This window comes from Protopterus annectens, chromosome 10.part0 (genome assembly GCF_019279795.1).
Source record: "Protopterus annectens isolate FY-2018-M chromosome 10.part0, PAN1.0, whole genome shotgun sequence".
Taxonomy (NCBI): domain Eukaryota; kingdom Metazoa; phylum Chordata; order Ceratodontiformes; family Protopteridae; genus Protopterus; species Protopterus annectens.
This window is the reverse complement of record NC_056744.1, coordinates 114,220,064-114,238,899: the sequence shown is the minus strand read 5'-3', so window position 1 is coordinate 114,238,899 and position 18,836 is coordinate 114,220,064. Positions and strand designations below refer to the sequence as shown.

Here is an 18,836-nt window from a genome sequence, read left to right as displayed (position 1 = left end):
ACAAAGCCCTGGAAGACTTGTAGGTTCATCTGGCTAGGATATACAGTAAGAGATCCCTGCTTTAATTTTGAAGGAATATTGATTTAAAAAACTGTACATCAATTGGAGATATGAATGCTACTCATTAATGTGCCCCTGTACCCCTTCTTGTAGAAGTACTTGTACTGAATCAGAGGCTAAATCAGCAGAAAAAATAAGTAGGAGATTGTTGTAAAAATGCTACTGGTTTCACTTTTGTATACCTTACAGATATGTTTACAAGAAATGTGCGCATAGGTAAAGTGCTTTTCCAATGTGTTTTTCTTTAGGTATGGTTCAGGTTCAGCGCCTCATTCCATCCACGACAGCTACCACTCAGCAGACCTTAAGTTCTTTCCAGCCACGTACTGCTACAGTTACAATTAGGCCTACTAATCCAGGAACTGCAGGTACTGCAGCCACAACACAGCAGGTATGTACTGCAGATGACTTTTGCATAAGTTGTTAAAAATTGCAGGCTAGAAGGGGTGTGACAAGGTAGTAGTAATAAAACTGTTATTTTATAGAGTGTTTAGTATCAGTTTGTTGTGTACTGGAGAAAATCCTAACTTTTGATTTAGCATGGGAAAGTTAGTAGTTACTGGCCATTTAAGGTAGGTTGAGTGAGTCTAGTTTAAAAAAATGCACAAACCATAATGTAAATCAGTGACAGTCAGTCACATGACCCCGTTTTCTAGTTGTTGTTTCTTTGGTTGTCATATTCTCTTACTGCAACCCTGGTGACCTGAGCTCAGTTAGTGCCTCAAGGAGATGGTTTGAGAGGGGAGAGAGTGACAAGGCAATGCCTTTTTCCTTCTGTCAAGTGGAAAGTTTGGGCACACATGCTCAGGGTACACATTCAATTCTAGAATCCCAAATGGCAAGAAAAGGTAGCAAAGAGCTGTTTGTATAAGAGGAGAGTGAGAGAGTTTGATAATTATGCCATTTGTGGAAACAGGTGGCAGTGTTTGCAGTGGTCCATTGTTCTGCTCCTGTCAAAGAAGAAATCCTTGGAGGCTGGGAACATACCTTTTGAGTCCAAGGGCCACCACAAACTTGAGTGTCAAGTACAGTGAGGTGCTTTTGCAGCCCCTGGCTTTGATGTTTGCTTGGATGAAGGTCTATGTAGTGGACTTGAAGCATGGGAGGGGTGCATCCCTGGATGTTCATGGCACTGTTTCTCTCAGTTGATTTCAGTGTCCACACAATTAGAGGAGTAAGAATGGTTTCTAAAGTCATGTGATCACACACAGGGGTACTCAAGCCTTAGTTCTCCTTACCCCCATCTGGATTGGTTGGACCGGGTAGAGAAGGCATTCCAGAGTTAGCCAGTTGTTGGGATCTTGTGATGCACATGCAGGACTTCACATTAATGAATCAAGGTCAGAGGCCAGTACATGGGCTTCTACAGATCTGTCATCCTGTTGCAGTCCCCATGTTGCATGTGCAGGCTCATATGGATCTCTGCTGACCCACCTGCTGTCATGCACTGCAGCCATATACTTACTGTGTGGAGAGTTCTTCAGTGATGTGTACTGTAGTGCCAGGAATGCAGAGTGTGTCCCAGGTTAACTTTTGAGATGAAAAGAGCAAGTGTGGGCTGGGGGGGGGTCTTCATTTTTGAGATAAATGTAGCATTTCGAAGCCTTGTAGTCTTGAAGTTTTTCATGTGACAAGTCCCCTTTTAAGGTGGTTCTTTGGCACATAACAGCTTGTTTGCACTTGTACATAAATTAGACCTTTGGTGTGCGTTATCATAAAGTCATCTCATTGTCCTTTCTTTTTAGCCAACCTTTGCCTTGGAACACTTGATTTGTTGCTACTGTTCTCAGAAGGGTTGAGAAAGTGTTGCCTTTTAGTAAAGTGGAATGAGAGACCGTTTCAGCATTTAAAGACTGATTTCTTGGTTTGCTTTCAGTAGTACCGAAAGTTACATCCTTTTCCTGCACATCTTATGGACAGAGCAGACAAAAAAAAAAAAAAAGTAATGTTGGTCATTATAGTTAACTGTTGCGGTAGTAGTAACAGTTGTCACTTTTGTCACAGAATGTATGATGTCTGGCTAGATGTCAGTAGTTTAGCACCCTTTCCCCTAGGTTAGGTGAAACGGTCCCATCTGGACATCTACATATGCCATCTTTAATTCTTTATTTGCACTGTGCATGAGAAGATCAATGCAGATTGCTAAAATGTTGTCAGTCTTATCTGTTCAGCCTGGCTTTCAGCGTACACATAAGTACCCCTAACTGAAAACAGCTCGTTTTATATCGGATATATATATCTATGTATGATATATTTATATATGATATATAAATATATATATATATATATATATATATATATATATATATATATATATATATATATTTATATGTATCTATATCTATATATATATACATATATATATATATATGGATTCCTATTACAAAAATGAAAGTTCACTACTTCGAACTTGTAATAGGAAGCCTCACTTCTGCGAAAGTTCACTTTAACAATAGTAAACTTTTGCGTAAGTGCACTTCACCGAAAACACCGCAGCACAGTGGATGACATAAAAAACAAGCTATGTCCTCCACTATGGTGCTATAGTCACGGACCTTAGGGTTAGGGCACATGTTAGGGTAAGGGATAGTTAGTAAAGCTATCCCCTTACCCTAACCCATGCCCTAACCCTTAGGTTCGTGACTATCGCACCATAGTGGAGGAAATTGCTATGTCCTTCACTGCGCTGCAGTCATCACGGATCTTAGGGTTAGGGCACGGGTTATGGTAAGGGGATAGCTTTATGAGCTATCCCCTTACTATGACCCTTGCCCTAACCCTAAGCTCTGTGAGCACTGCACGGAAGTTCAGTACAACACTCGATCTGAAGTAGGATATTCATTTGTCTGCAACCTGTGGGTTATGGATCCGATATCGGATCCGAACCGGCATGGTTTTCCAGCTATGGATCCAAGCTCTCAGCTCCTCCCCTCACCCATAATGCCCTGCTCTACCCTCATGACCTCAGATCTCGTTTGCCGCGCTGGTGACTGGATTTGGGTACATAGCTCTCAGCTAAGTGGTATTTTATTACTTGTAAAATCAGAAAATTTTTGGTTCTTTGAGTGATTCTGTGTGAAAGTTTAGGTTTCCCTTTCTAAAAGTTTAATTTGAGTTAAATTAAGTAATTTTTTTTTTCCCTCCCCTCGCTGTTGCGTAGAGTGTGTGTGTTAGGCCTGTGTGTCTTTTTGTTTTAAGTTACTTTTAGTAGCTTTTAGTTGTTATAGATTATGGCTGATCAGCCTAAATCTATTTTTTCAAAGCTCAGTGTGGCCATAAGCTCTCACCGGCTGATGGCCACACTCGGTGTGTTAAGTGTCTGGGCGTTGAACACCTCACATCTGGTTGTTCCATTTGTGCAGGGTTCAACCCCAGGGCACTGAGGGAGCGGAGGTCCAAGCTGGTCTTGGCGGGTCTTTACCGCCGGACTCGGCTCCGCCTCCGCTCCTTCGGGAACAGCTGTGGCTACAGTTGTTCCCCTGTGGCACCCTCCTGCTCCTGGGACTCAACCTCCCGCTTCTGGAGAGGAGAGGGATGCTGGTAAAGGACGGAGGAGAAGCACCTGCGGCGGGCCGAGACCTCTGTTTCGGCCCCGCCAGCCAAGCTGGCTTCTCCCGGCTCCGTCGGTTCGGTCTCCTCCTTCTCGGCTCCGGTCCCTGTGTGCTTTCACCGGGTCCTGAGGAAGAGGAGACCCGATCTCCGTCGAGGCTATCGAGGAGGCACTCCAGGCCTACCTCGGTAGCCTCGCCGAGATCCACTCATAGCCTTTCTGATGCTGATCTGGACGGATGATGAGAAGGTTCATCCAGGCCCAGATGCAGATGGAGTGCTCTTGCCTCCCCCGGGGAGCTCAACACCCTTTTTAAGCCTATTGCTCCTTCTCCGACCCGCTATCCGGGTTCGGAGCAGCTGGAGCCGAGCAGCCGAGCCGGGTCGGGCGCCGATAGTACGGTGCCGGATCCGACCCTGCCCTCGAGTGCGTCCGGACCCGACCTCTCGGAGCCTGGATCCGAGCCGGATCCGGGGATCAGTGCTCGCCGGCGCGCCTGTGTCGGAGCTGCACTGTCCTGCTTCGATCCGGATCCTGCCTGCCGTCCATCTCGAGGGGGAGCCATTGTCGGATCCTTTGGTCGAGGTCGGCTCCTCGCCGGCTTTTGATGTAGTGGAGAGGGCTCTGTTGAGGGTCTCCGGACCCCGGCACTTGTTCGGCTCCGTCCCGCGCTCCTCTGCACTGGGCCAGGCTTCCACCATCCGGCCCTGGGACAGCCCGTTTCTGTGCCCAAGTTGCTCCTATGGAGTAATTGCTGCTGAGGACTCCTCTGACAGCCCCCAGAGGAGGTCCTCGCAAGCATACGGCAAAAGGAGGCACATTGACTCCCAGTCTCTCACAGAAGACACGGACTTGGAGGAAGGGGAAGGCTCCCCACGGTCACCCCGAGGATGTCTCCTTTGGAGACATCATGGAAATGCTCCCGTATAGGGGTGGTCTGCCCCAAGTCTTCCTCGGACGAGTCCGTGTTCTTGGAGGCATTTGAAATGGGCCCGTCTACCTCTTGGGTGTCCCCTGCCGACCCCTGGTGGACCTTATTACCACCAGGGCGTGGAAGGAACCGGACACCGTGGAGCCAATTCCCAAAAGACCGGATAGGATCCTTAGTCCGCCATCCGACCCGGACCCATTGGAGTAAGGGCCTCCGTAGATGCCATGTTGACGGGCGGCGACCACAAAGAGGGAACTGGCTCAGGAGAGTCCCTCAGTCCACCCACCGAGCAAGGAGTCTCGGATGATGGACCGCTTGGGGAAGCGGATGTTCAGTTCGGCGACCTTCGGTAAGGGCGCTGAACTATTTGGCACATGTGTGTGCTTTTCACCGGGTCCTGAGGAAGAGGAGACCCGATCTCGCCGAGGCTATCGAGGAGGCACTCCAGGCCTACCTCGGTAGCCTCTTGGCCGAGATCCACATAGCTCTTTCTGATGCTGATCTGGACCGATGATGAGAAGGTTCATCCAGGCCCAGATGCAGATGGGAGTGCTTTGCCTCCCCACCTCCGGGGAGCTCAACACCTTTTAAGCCTATTGCTCCTTCTCCGACCCGCTATCCGGGTTCGGAGCAGCTGGAGCCGAGCAGCTTCGAGCCGGGTGGGTCGGCGCCGATAGTACGGTACTGGATCCGACCCTGCCCTCGAGGCCGGACCCGACCTCTCGGAGCCTGGATCCGAGCCGATCCGGGGATCAGTGCTCCTTCGGCGCCGTCTGTGTCGGAGCTGCATTGTCCCTTCGGATCCGACGCCGGCGCCTGCTCCGTCCACTCTTCGATCCGAGGGAGCCATTGTCGGATCCTTTGGTCGAGGTCGGCTCCCTTCGGCTTTGATGTAGTGGAGAGGGCTCTGTTGAGGGTCTCCGGACCCCGGCACTTGTTCCGCCCGCCCGCGCTCCTCTGCACTGGGCCAGGCTTCCACCATCCGGCCCTGGGACAGCCCGCTTGTGTTCTCCCGTTGCTCCTATGGAGCAAATTGCTGCTGCGAGGACTCCTCTGACAGCCCCCAGAGGAGGTCCTCGCAAGCATACGTGCAAAAGGAGGCACATTGACTCCCCGAAGTCTCTCACAGAAGACACGGACTTGGAGGAAGGGGAAGGCTCCCACGGTCACCCTCTCGAGGATGTCTCCTTTGGAGACATCATGGAAATGCTCAGATAAGGGGTGGTCTGCCCCCAAGTCTTCCCCGGTAGAGTCCCTGTTCTTGGAGGCATTAGAAATGGGCCCGTTTACCTCTTGGGTGTCCCTGCCGACCCCTGGTGGACCTTATTACCACCAGGGCGTGGAAGGAACCGGACACCGTGGAGCCAATTCCCAAAAGACCGGATAGGATCCTTAGTCCGCCATCCGACCGACCCATTGGAGTAAGGGGCCTCCGTAGATGCCATGTTGACGGGCGGCTACCACAAAGAGGGAACTGGCTCAGGAGAGTCCTCAGTCCACCCACCGAGCAAGGAGTCTCGGATGATGGACCGCTTGGGGAAGCGGATGTTCAGTTCGGCGACCTTCTCGGTAAGGGCGCTGAACTATTTGGCACATGTTATTAGGATGCAGCGAGATCTTATTAAGGAATACGCTGCATCCCCCCCTGAGTCCATTTCGGAGGAGGACAGAGTTCTGCACTCCACCCGTATGGCCACTCTTAGGTCAGTTACAAATACTTCTATGCGGCTACTCTCCCATGCAACGGAGGGCGCCGCTAGAGCTGCGGGGACAGGACTGGTCACTAGACGACAGGCCTGGGTCCGTCACTATTTTTCTGAGCCCTTCAAAGCGCTTATGAACGCCTTTGATGGTTCTGCTCTGTTTGGCAAGACCGTTCGCGAGACGCTCACCCAGAGCGAAAAGGACGGGAAGACGCTGTCTGCCGTCCGAATCCGCTTCTCTGCACCCCAGAGGCCCTATTCTAGGAACCAAAAGGGTCAGAAGAAGATGTGGTTCCGGAAGTCGCAGCAGTCCCAGCCTGCTCCGGACAACCAGTCCTTCCGTGGCAGAGGAGGACAGGGAGGACGCCGCCCTAGAGGCAGAGGGGCTCCCAGAAACTTCGGGTCCAGGGAACCTTTCTCTGAACGGCCGCGCAGCAACCCTGAGGGTTGCCCGACTGCTCTACTCTGGAGGCAGTCGGGACGCTGGGCACCTAGCGGCATGGGAGTCCATAACATCGGACCGCTGTTCTCCAAATCATATCCAGGGATATTGCATTCCTTTCCTTCACCTTCCAAAGTTGAAGTCCCTCCCAGACGCCCCACCCGTCAACGGGAGGCCGCTTGGCAGAAATTGGCCATCTGCTAAAGAAAAGAGCCATCCAGCCCGCTCCCCAGACCAGATCGGATCAGGGTTCTACTCCAGATTCTTTTAGTGCCAAAAAGACGGGGAACTAAGACCAATCCTAGACCTCTCTCTTGAATCTGGCAGTCCCCAAAGAAAAATTCAATGGTCACTCTGCAATCTATTCTCCCCTTCTGGGAGAAAATCACTGGATGTGCTCGATAGATCTCAAGGACGCACTACCACATCCTGATGGACAGGCGCCAGGAGGTTTCTCCGCTTCCGGCTGGGAGCCAGTCACTACCAGTTCGGGTCCTTCCCTTTGGTCTCACCACAGCCCCAGGGTGTTCACCAAAGTATTAGCAGTGGTAGCGGCCCACCTGAGGCTTCAGGGTGCAGGTCTTTCCCTACCTGGACGACTGGCTTTACCGCCAACAAGGCATCTACTTCTATTGGCGAGACTCCTTTCTCCATCTTGCTCCTTTCTGGGCATCACAATAAATACAAAAGTCCAACCTGGCCACACAGCTCTTAGATTTTATAGGGGCCAGGCTAGACACAAGGAGTTTACGAGCCTTCCTCACTGCGGACAGAGTTCTAAATCTGCAGCTCCAGGTGCGGGCCATTCTCCATTCGAGTTCTGTTCCAGCGGAGTTGGTCCTGAGGGCTCTAGGGTCCATGGCATCGGCTATAGCACTTCTTCCTCTTGCCAGGCTCAATATGCGCATTCTACAGTGGACGCCTTAGTACAGTGGTCATACCTTGCTCTCCCCATGCATCATCCCATAGCGATCAGCAAGGCTTGCAAGCGGTCCCTCTTGTGGTGGCTCCACTCCCAGATCTCCACAAAGGCCGCCCATTTTGTGCTTCTCCTCTCGCCACGGTGACCACGGACGCCTCCCGCCTCGGGTGGGGGCACTTTGGGCCGGACATTCCAAGGCACGTGGAACCATTCAGAGACCTTACTGCATATCAATGTTCTAGAGATGAGAGCAGTGCTCTTAGCGTTGCTAGCACTTCAGGACTTTCTTCCCTTGGGAACAATTGCGATTCAATCGGACAACATGTCTGTTGTCTGGTACATCAACAAGCAAGGGGGAACAAGGTCTTACCCTCTTTGTCGAGAGGCCATGAGAGTTTGGGAATGGGCAATCTCCACCAATCGCTTTCTAATAGCAACGCACATTCCGGTCGGTCCAACATCCTAGCGGACAAGCTCAGTCGCACCATTCTGACCCCTTACGAGTGGTCTCTCAATTGTCAAGTAGCGAACGCATATTCGCACGGTGGGGAACCCTTCATGCGATCTTTTGCTTCTCCCTCAAACACCAAGTGCGACAGTTTTTCGCTCTAATACCTCCTCCCGGAGGTACCCCAAGAGACGCTCTGGTGCATGCTTGGCCACCCGGTCTTCTGTATGCCTATCCACCCTTGCCTCTGATGCTGCAAGTTCTTCAGAAAGCCTATCGGGTGGGTTGCAGAATGATTCTCATTGCTCCATTCTGGCCTCGACAGATCTGGTTCCCCTTCCTAAGGTCTCACTCGGTGAATCCTCCTTGGATTCTAGATCCCATCCCGGATCTGATATCCCATCCATCCTGCATTCCTCCTCCGAACCTGGACAACCTGAAGCTGACCGCTTGGCTGCTCCAGTTCCACTCTTGATAAGGACTCCCGGTATTTCTTCACCTGTAAAGGCTATTTTGGTGGCGGCTCATAAACCATCCACTAGAAAGGTTTAGAGAAGCAAATGGAAACGTTTCTCTTTGTGGGCGGAGCGGCAAGGCCTGAATCCCTTCACGGTTCCTCTCCCTTTAGTGCTTGACTTTCTAACCACTCTCTTTAACGATGGTGCCAGCAGTTCCACAGTCAAAGTTCAACTGGCGGCAATTTCTCACTATCACATTGGCCATGACTCTAATCCTCTTATGTCAGCCAAATTGTGTAAAATATTTCTTAAAGGTACTTTTCTTCTCCTCCTTGGGACCTTTCTTTGGTCCTACAGGCCTTGACCGCTCCTCCTTTCGAGCCAGCGGCTACGGTGGATCTCAAATTCTTGTCCTACAAGACAGCCTTTTTGGTAGCCATTACATCAGCCAAGAGAGTTTCTGAACTTCAAGCTTTATCAGCTAAACCTCCTTACTTGGTATTTCATCCGGACCGTGTCTCCCTCAGGACCAACCCGTCCTTTCTTCCTAAAATCGCTTCAAGCAAACATCAATCAATCCATTAACCTCCCTGTTTTCTTCCTAAATATGAAAACAAAGGTGAATATAAGCTACATTCACTAGATGTTCACAGGCAACTTAGATTTTATCTGAACAGGACAGCTGGTCATAGGCAATCCGACCAGCTGTTTATTTCCTTTGCAAAATTCAATTTGGGCAAGCCAATCTCTAAAGTTTCTCTGTCCCGCTGGATTTCACAGTGCATTTTATTGGCTTATCAAGCTTCAGGAAGGCCCGCACCGGAGGGTGTTCATGCCCATTCAACCCGGTCAGTATCTACCTCGGCAGCCTTCAAGACTAGGATTCCTCTAGATGATAATTGTGCAGCAGCCACGTGGGCTTCATCTCATACGTTTATTTCCCACTATAAGTTGGATCTTGCATCTAGGGTAGAGCATCCTTTGGCTCAAGGTGCTCCGGAATATCCTTCCATGATGGCCCAAGATTCAGGTAGCTGGGGACTCTGTCTCACAGGTTGCAGACAATGAATATCCTACTTCAGATTTAGAAGTTATGTCCTCATGATAACGCTCCATCTGAGTAGGTGTATTCATTTGTCTGCAACCATCCCGCCCTCCTATCCCCCTGGCCTTTCAGTTTCCTGCATATTCTTTGTTACCCTTTTTAGGGTATTGTTGCTTTGGCAAACTCGATCTGAGGTCATGAGGGTAGAGCAGGGCATTATGGGTGAGGGGAGGAGCTGAGAGCTTGGATCCATAGCTGGAAAACCATGCCGGTTCGGATCCGATATCGGATCCATAACCCACAGGTTGCAGACAAATGAATACACCTACTCAGATGGAACGTTATGGTGAGTACATAACTTCTAATTCGTTGTACTGAACTTCGCATAAGTGCACTTTCGCTGCAGTGAGCATTCCATGCACTATTTCGAATTAGTGAAAATTCGATCTAGTGTATGGAACCCATATATATATATATATATATATATATATATATATATATATATATATATTTTTTTTTATATTCTTTAACATTTAAAATGTTAGGAGGTTTTGCGCATCAGGAACTACTGATGTCAGAATCTAAAATCAATAATTGCATTAAGTGTAACATGCACATACCCTACCAAGGTTTCCATAATCTGTGTGTTTTGCTTTGGGATAGATCATGATGTTGCTACCTGTCCCTATTGTTGTAGGTTCAACCAAAAGATCCATCAAACATAGATCGGAGTCTTGTCAGGACTGCTTGACTAGAAAAGGCAAAACACCTTGTCCAGGACTGCCATGGTATCAGCCAAGTCAACTGTGGACTCCCTGTTGGAAAAAAAGAAAGAAAAGTGTTGTCAAGAGAAGGAACCTTGGGAGGCTGAAGACATGCGCTTTGAGTGCAAAGGCCACCTAGGCTGGGTTGTTGAGTTCAGTGAGGTGATTTTTATAGTCCCTAACTCTGATGCTTTCTTGGGCCAAAGTTTCTGGCACTATTGGTCAGGGAGGACATCATGCTCTAGTGATAGCATCCCCTCCCATGTTGAAACCCTTTATCCTTCAGTTGGTCCGAGTGTCTCTCCTTGGTCTTCTGGTTCCAGTACCTGTTTTTGATAATTGTGGGTGAGGGCAGCATTCCCTATGTTCTTGTCTTTGAATTTAAGGTACAGGTTGCCTGTGACCATTGTGACTAGGTCTAAGACAGTCATAACAAATTAAAGCAGAACCAAGACTACCAGTCTGAAATGTTCACCATCTTGCTTCAGCATGAGCTGGACAGGCCCTCCTCCCATCCCCCTTCCAAAGATGATGAGACTAGCTTTGGACATATTCCTTAAGAATCTGCATCCATTCTCAGATTAAGCATCAGTGCCAGGAGTCTCTTTTCAGAAAAGAAAAACAGGTGACACCCCCCCACCACCCCCAATGAGTCTGGTTCCTCTGACCTAGAGGTGGATGAAATGAGCTATGTAGACCAGATATCCTTCTCCATTAGTTAGGAGTCATATCCACAGAACACCATATCCTGTGCTTTCCCACTAGAGTGGTTCTTAATTGGTGATACATACCTTCAATAAATTGAAAGGATCATGTTGAGTGAGAGTCGGATTTCCCATCTGCCCAGAAAAGGAATGAAATCTTCTGGGCTTGCCAGTAACAAAATCATAACTGTTTCTGCAGTGATTGAAGTCTTAAAAGATGCATTTGCAAGTGCTTATCAGGAGTCAGAATCCTAGCTCCATGCACCTAGGAAGCCAGACTGGATTGTGGATTCTTGTAACAATCTGTAGACTAACCCTGCTGCTGATCTGTCTGTGGTGCCTTCAGTAAAGGTAGCGGTCTTCTACTCCAGGTTGTTACTGGTTACAAAAAAGATGGCCAGTGTAGGTCAACTTTAGACTTACTAAAGCTGAACAAGTTCCTGATAGTTGCAAAGTTCAAATGCTAGCATTGCAAGCTCTTCTTCCTTTTGTCTTTCATCAAAGCAGGAGGCCCTTACATCCAGTTTACTTCTTGCCCTTTTTATTTATCCACTGCAGCCATGATGCTCATAAAATGCCTAGCTCCAGTCATTGTTTTATGCAGAACCAGGTACATTCACATCTCTCCTTACATGGGTGACTGCTTGATTCATGTAACAACTATAGAAGAGAAGCAGGGAGTTCTGTGTTTGTATTTTTACCTGCTTCAGAAGACAAGGGCTCTCTCAGAACTGCCAAAATCCCACTTGTTACCCATGAGGTAAGTTGTGATCCTAGGAGCCCTTCGGAACACTGTGACTCACAGACTGTTTCTCTACTCAGGAAAAGTGTTTTTCCTGACTAAATATTTCAATTCCATAGCACACCAACTTCAAATTACTGCAAGGGACATTTTTAGAACACTGGGCACTTGTCTTTTGTCCTGATGGCACCTCTAGCAAAGTTTTACATTTATTTACATTTTGACTGTGTTAGCCCTACAGGGCAGTGCTCATTTTCAGAGAAGGCCCAGGAAAGGAAGCAAATACGCATGAGATGTGCATGAATAATACAAACATATCAAAGGACAGAGAGAAAAAATATGGTACAAATTCAAATAATTATATTTAGAATTATTTTGTACCATGAGTGTAGTAAGTGGAGCTAGGCAGAGAAAATAATTGTACAGAAAAACAAATAGTTTTGTGATATTGTATTAAAAAAAAGATGTTGCCGACATGCTCATTCCTTGCAGCGACCTTACCCCTTTTCTTGATTTTTATCAAAAAAGAGCTGCTATTGTGGCTACAGGGGAATCCACCTCAACCAGTAGACCCATAACAAGCGATGTACCCCAGGGATTGGTCTTGGGGCCTCTGTTGTTTGGGATGTACTTTTCTATGGTGCAGGCCAAAACCAGTGGGCTATGGCTGACCAAGTTTGCAGATGACTGCAAGCTGGGTGCTGTCATCAATTCCCCTGGTGATGTGGACATCCTCCAAGACAGTCTCACCCAAACAAATGACTGGTGCCAGAAACCTCTCCTGAAACTGAATGCCAAAAAGTGCATCATCATCATCCCCTTTGGGGAGAGTGACGTCTCCACAAATTATCACATTAATAACAAGGTCCTAAGCATGCAGTCAGTCATGAGGGACTTGGGCACCCAGGTTGATAGCAAACTGACTTTTGGCCACCATATTGCCTCCATTGTATGGAAAGCTTTCTACATGACCCACCTGATTAGTAAGGGTACTCATCCAGAGACAAGGAGGTCATAACATCCCTGTATTTTTCCCTTATAATACCCATTATTGAGTACAATGCCCCTTTCGGTATGTACCTCACAAAGCATGTGCAGCAGCTGGAGAGACCACAGAGGTTCTTCACCAGGAGATTCCAGGGCCTCAAACATCTACCCTTCACAGATAGGCTAAAAGCCCTGTCCCCCTCTCTTCAGTCTCATACAGATTCCTCAGAGGTGACCTCTGTCTGGCAAACAAAACAATCTCAGACCCCGCCTTGATGGGTCTGCTGCATATCCGCAAGTCAACCTCCACTCAAGTAACCCTTACTCGCGACCTCAACCTGGTCTGTGACATCAATAGGACTTGTTGGCAGGACAGATTTGTGTCCCAGAGACTCCCCCTTCTGTGGAATAGACTCCCTCTCCATGTCAGAGTACCTCATTAACCCTTTTTAAGCGCAACCTGGATAACTGGATGGGGAACAGAAATACACCGATGGGATTCCACCTCTGTCCCTGCTGGACAGGGGTATTGGGCTCTGACTTGTCGGAACATGAGCTTAATTCTTGGCTAGGCTTGTCAGGGCCTTAGGACCAGTAACCTAGTAACTTCCTATGATCTTACAGAAGGTCAGCCTCAACTTAAGTTCACATTGAAGCTAGGCCTAAGCACCCACATGTTAACCATGGATTCCATAAACACAGTCTTGGGTGGACTGACTCAGGGGAACAGAGTCAAATCTCAGAGCAAAAAAGCATATCAGCTCAAAAGAGACAATGTTAGTAATTATAGCTGTCAAGGACTTCATTCCTGTTTTACAAACCGAGATCCTGCACATCCTCACAGGCAGTACCACAGTGATGTGGTATATCAGCAAATAATATGAGACAGAAAAACACCCTCCTATCTTTTGGTAGGCTTTTCCATGGAAGCATGCTGCCTAACTCAGAGGGCATGCCCTGACCCTCGGGGTATCTTAGCTTCTTTCTCAGGAAGACTTGCTTACAGATCATTTGAGCAAGTACCTAAGCAGAACCTCATAAGTAGATGCTACACGGGGATGTATTTTTTGATTTGGTGTGCAGTTGGTTCTGTGTTTTAAATAGAACTTTCTGTTTCTCTAGAAAAACAGACAACTCAAAAACAAATTGCACCAAAACACTAACTGCTAGGGCCTCAGCAGCATAAGCCTTCTCCGTTTACTAGGCATTCCTTTTTCTGTATGCTATTTCTGCAGTCCTTCCTTTCCTCTGGTAAGTACAGAAGATAAAGGAAACAAGACCAAAAATGCTACTTGTAGCTATTTTTTTTGACTGAGGCAGGACTTGTTTTCCCTCCTAAGTATGATAAGGACATTGTGTATGTATTGCTGCCTCAGTGTGTGAACCAGTTGACATAAAATAATGGCTTTCTTATACTCCCAAGTTTGAAGACCCTAAGGCTGAAAGTTTGGGTGGTAAGTTTTCATTCCTTTTAGACACGTTTTCTGATGTGCCTAGTTCTTATTCCTTTTAGGCACATGCTTTTTAATGATGTGTTTACTGTCTTAAAGGAGGCTGAGAATGCAAGCACAAGAATATCTAGCACAATGGACAAAGATTCTTCCTTTGATTGGAGTCATTTGTACCAAATCCAGACATTCTTAGGCACCTGATAGACCATTACAGATCAGGATTGTCTCATGCCTCAGGTGAAGGTACATTTGTCTACTATTTCGGCCTACCTGCCTTGGGAGGCTGTGTGTATTCTTTGTTACTAATTAAAGAGTTCCTCAAGAGAGTTCTATGCTTTTTCTACTAATGTTTCTGAACTTTAGACTGTTCCAGCATTGCCCAAATCAACTTTATTGGAACCTTGTAATTTTACTGGGAGTATTCATTATCAGTTGCCATTTTCAGCACCTTCATGCAGTGTAACAGGAGTATGATACTTTTGTACTGGCTGCAGTTGTAAATGTCACCTTTGTATTGTACACTGACACTAGAATGCTTACTGTCCAGTCATTTGGGATACACCTTTCTTTCCATGCTGCTGTGAGAACTGTCAGGAGCCTTTTCTCCACAAATTCACCCAACATCTTGATCTTTTCTCCTGTGACTTCAGCTGAGCCTGCTGCTTTTCCCTGAGTTTCATTTTCATCAGTGCTGTTTGTATTTCTTCTAGGGTTGTTTCTTCCTCTTTCATTGTAGGTTGTGCATGAGACAGTACAGCTTTTGGGGAGTTTTCTTCATTCAGAATCTCCTTCAGCTACTTCTGTCTACCTTTGATGTCATGTGGACTTGTGGAAAAAATTGATGAAGACATTCCTTATGAATGTGTCTGGTGACTGTTTTCTTTATCTTTCTGTTGTTGCCTTGCAATCTGGTAGAACTAGTTTTGTTTGCCAAGTTCTTTTCCAGAAGGTTGTAGAGGTTCTCTGATGCTTTGTTCTTTGCCATTCGGACTGCTCTTTTAGTCTGTTAGTTAGTCAGCCAGTATTCCTTCTTGGCCTAGTTCATCTGTTCTGTCTCAAACTTCTTTCTGTAGTTTTTCTTTCTTTTGGTAACTTTGTGGACTTATGAATTCTACCTACTGCTTTCCTTCTGTACCTTATTTCCATACCTGACTTGGCTACATATCTGTTCTACTATCTTCACACTGGCTGCTTTGAGATACTGCAGTTCTTATTCTGCTCCACCTGTTTACATTTCTTTCTGCAGTGTTTGAGCCGAGAGTAGTTGTTCTTCGTGTTACACTGTTGCAGTCATCACCTGTGGGTTATCCCTGCTGTGGTAGCCCTCGGCCATCCCGAATACCAGAGTCGGTGTTTTTGTGCGCCGGCTGCTGTCGCCTTTAGTCTGATGTCATGTTAGTACTATAAAGCAAGGCAGCCAATGTCATTACATCAGTCTTTCTTGCCATGGAGCCTGTAGCAGAAGCAGTTTAAACGAGTGATGGTCGGTCGCTACCAGAAGTTGAATTTCAGCAGAAAATGTCTAAAGCTAAGTACCCCGTTGGGGACCCTTTTTTCTTACTCTGACCAATGTCCGAAAAAGTTAACAATTGTCTTGCCTGTGGAAAGCAGATCCCACACTGAGACTTTCATTCTTACTGCATCACTTGTTTAGGCCCAGACCACGACGTCCCTCGTTGCCAGTTCTGTGCCCTTTTTAATGCGAGAACCATTCGCCGTAGAGCTCTTTTTGTAGACGACTATTTTCATATTCCATCTTCGAATTCCGATATGGCGTCCATTAGCCAACTGTCCGCTGACAATCCGAAAAAATGTAAAGATAGAGACAGGCCACACAAGGCTAAGCCTTCCGATGACATTACCGCCAAGCAAGTTGTCAATTCTCCGGAATTCAGTGAGGCACTTTCGCAGCCCCTGATGCCCGACTCGTTTTCTATGCAGGCCTCTGCCGAGACCCTTTTGGAGTGTGGTATGCCGCAGGAATCCACTTCGTCTTCCGAGTCTTTGGCTGTCTCTGCCTTGGTTGGGTCCGGAGGCGTGAAGCAGGCACCGGCTTCCGAGGAGGCCATTCGCACTACCGATTCTAGACAAAAACTGACGTCATCTCTTCTGACTACTGTTTCTCAGACACCGACGGATTCTCTCAGGCCTCAAAGCCAAGCCACTCCTAGGAAATGTACTTCTAGCCACCATCTTGCTTCTGCTCTCCCACCCCAAGCGCAAATGCTTAAAATGGCAGAGGATCTCATCTCCCTTATCTGAGGTACTCAAGCCCCCACTCCAAAAAGGAAAAGGCTTCCTTCTCAAGAAATTATGACAGACCAAGAGTCTGAAGAATCTGATTATTCTATCCTTGGAGGAACAACAGCCCTTAACTGTTTAGGAGGATTCAGATGCAGAAGAATCCATCCCCTCTGCCTCCCCTCCAGAAGACCTCTTCTTTGGGGAAACCCTTCACTCCCTCAGGGAGCATTTTCATTGGGAATCTCAGGACTACCCTCAGTCAAAGAAATGACTTAGAGAGTTTCTGGACGTGCCCCAGCACAGACTCCTGGCCATCCCACCTATTCTAGAAGTGGTGGATGATGTTTTCCTTGAATCCAGTTTAGCCCCTGATACCCTGCCCTCCTGCTCCAGCTAAACTTGACAGGTACTACAGAGTACCGGATTCTTACAAATACATATACAGGAACCCTGCTGCAGACCCTGAGGTCATTACAGAGGGACGCAAAGGAGCTAAGACTAGGTCTGCCAAGAATCCTCTTCCTTCTGATAAAAAGAGTCCAGAGCTCTGGACAGATGGGGTGAGAAGGTATACACCTCTGCAGCCTTAGTTATCAGAGCACTCAGTTGTCAGTTCCATATGTTAAAATATCAACAACACACTTTGGAACAATTAAAACAGAAGATTGCTACCTCTGCTGACGGTGCAATCTCAAAAGAGCTGGCAGATCTACTACACTCTGCTTGTCAAGTGCTCAAGCACTCATTACAATGTGGATGATGATGCCCTAGAAGCCTCTAGCAGGGCAGCAGTGACAGGATCTGTTATTAGAAGACATGCATAGATGAAGGAACAACCTCTCCCTGATCATGTCAAGTCTAAACTTATTGATGCACCCCTAGATAAGGAGCGCCTGTTTGGGGAAAAAGCAGAAGAGGTGCTTAAAAAGATGGAAGACAAAGCTAAATCTATGCAAACAGTAAAAAATTTCTTTCAGGTTCAACCACCCAGATTCAGCAGGAACTTCCCCTCTAAGCACTGGGCCTTCCCTGCACCCAGCAGACAGGGCCAAAGTAAGCCCCACAGGGACAGGACATCCAGGCCCCTATCCCTGGGCCAGCAAAGAAGCAAACAATGGACCATGTCATCCTCAAAGGCAGGAAGTTCTAAGCCAAGCTTCTATGGTAAGCACTCACAATGACTCTCCTTCCGCCCTCTGCCCTCCTTTCACTCATCTAAAACTAGGAGGAAAGCTCACCCTCTTCAAGGACAGTTGGGTTTGTATAACCAAGGACCAATGGGTATTAAAAATCATTTCTCAGGGATACAGATTCTCCTTCAGCTAACTTCCAATTCCAAGAGGGTATCCATACCTCCTCCTCAAACCATTGGGCAGAGGCATTAAAACAGGTACAAAAACTAATATCCCAGGGGACAGTCGAACCTGTCCCTCTGGATCAAACAGGAAAATGTTTTTACTCCAGACTATTCCTTGTTCCCAGAAAAGAGGGCACTTGGTGCCCCATCCTGGATCTATCCAAACTGAACACCTCCTTGGTGGTCCCCAGATTCAAAATGCTAACCTTGCAGCAGCTCCTGCCTATGCTCACTGATCTTATCAGACCAATGATCGAGTACAATGCCCCATTCGGGATGTATCTCACCCGACATCTGCAGCAATTGGAGAGACCCCAAAAGTTCCTCACCAAAAGGATAAAGGGACTCCAAAATCTGTCATATGCTGCCAGATTGAAGAAACTCCAGCTCTATTCAGTCGCATACCATCTGCTCAGAGGTGACATGTGCCTGACATACAAGGCCATGTCCAACCCGGAATTAATGGACATGCTCCACCTCAAAAAATCCAAATCCACCAAAACCACTAGAGCAAGTGACTTAAACCTTAGCACGGATATAAATAGGACGTGCTGGAGGGATAGATTTATCACTCAGAGACTCCCTATGCTGTGGAATAAAATCCCGGTCCATGTGAGGCAGAGCACCTCGCTGACTCTGTTCAAGAGAAATCTAGACCTGTGGATGGGAGATCGTAGGTTTACCCCGGGAATCATCTCTGTGTCACTGCTGGACAGAGGCACAACAAACTAATGGGCACAGTATTTTTTCATATAAGGGGTGGCGTAAGCCACAAAAATTTGGGCTAGGCTTATAAATGCCTTGGGGCAGATAGCCTAGTATAAACCTATGAACCTATGAACCTCACACAAAATGCCTGGCTAGTGACACTAGACCTAAAAGATGCCTACCTCCACATCCCCATCAGGAAATCATGCAGAAAATTCCTGAGCTTCAGAGTAGGTAATAGCACTTTCAGTTCTTTGCACTGCCCTTTGGCTTATCTACTGCTCCCAGAGTATTCACCAAATGCTTGGCCCTGTCTATAG

The 18,836-nt window shown here is 47.4% G+C and overlaps 1 protein-coding gene across 2 annotated transcripts in view; it reads left to right on the top strand.

The window, feature by feature from the left end:
• The window catches only part of BPTF (bromodomain PHD finger transcription factor), a 3,500,764-nt gene that overhangs the window by 2,672,752 nt on the left and 809,176 nt on the right, over positions 1–18,836 (top strand). For both annotated transcript variants that reach the window (XM_044085088.1, XM_044085087.1), the window contains one exon: positions 309–451. In XM_044085088.1, coding sequence (XP_043941023.1) covers positions 309–451 — 143 coding nt within the window. The remainder of the gene's footprint in view (positions 1–308; positions 452–18,836) is intronic.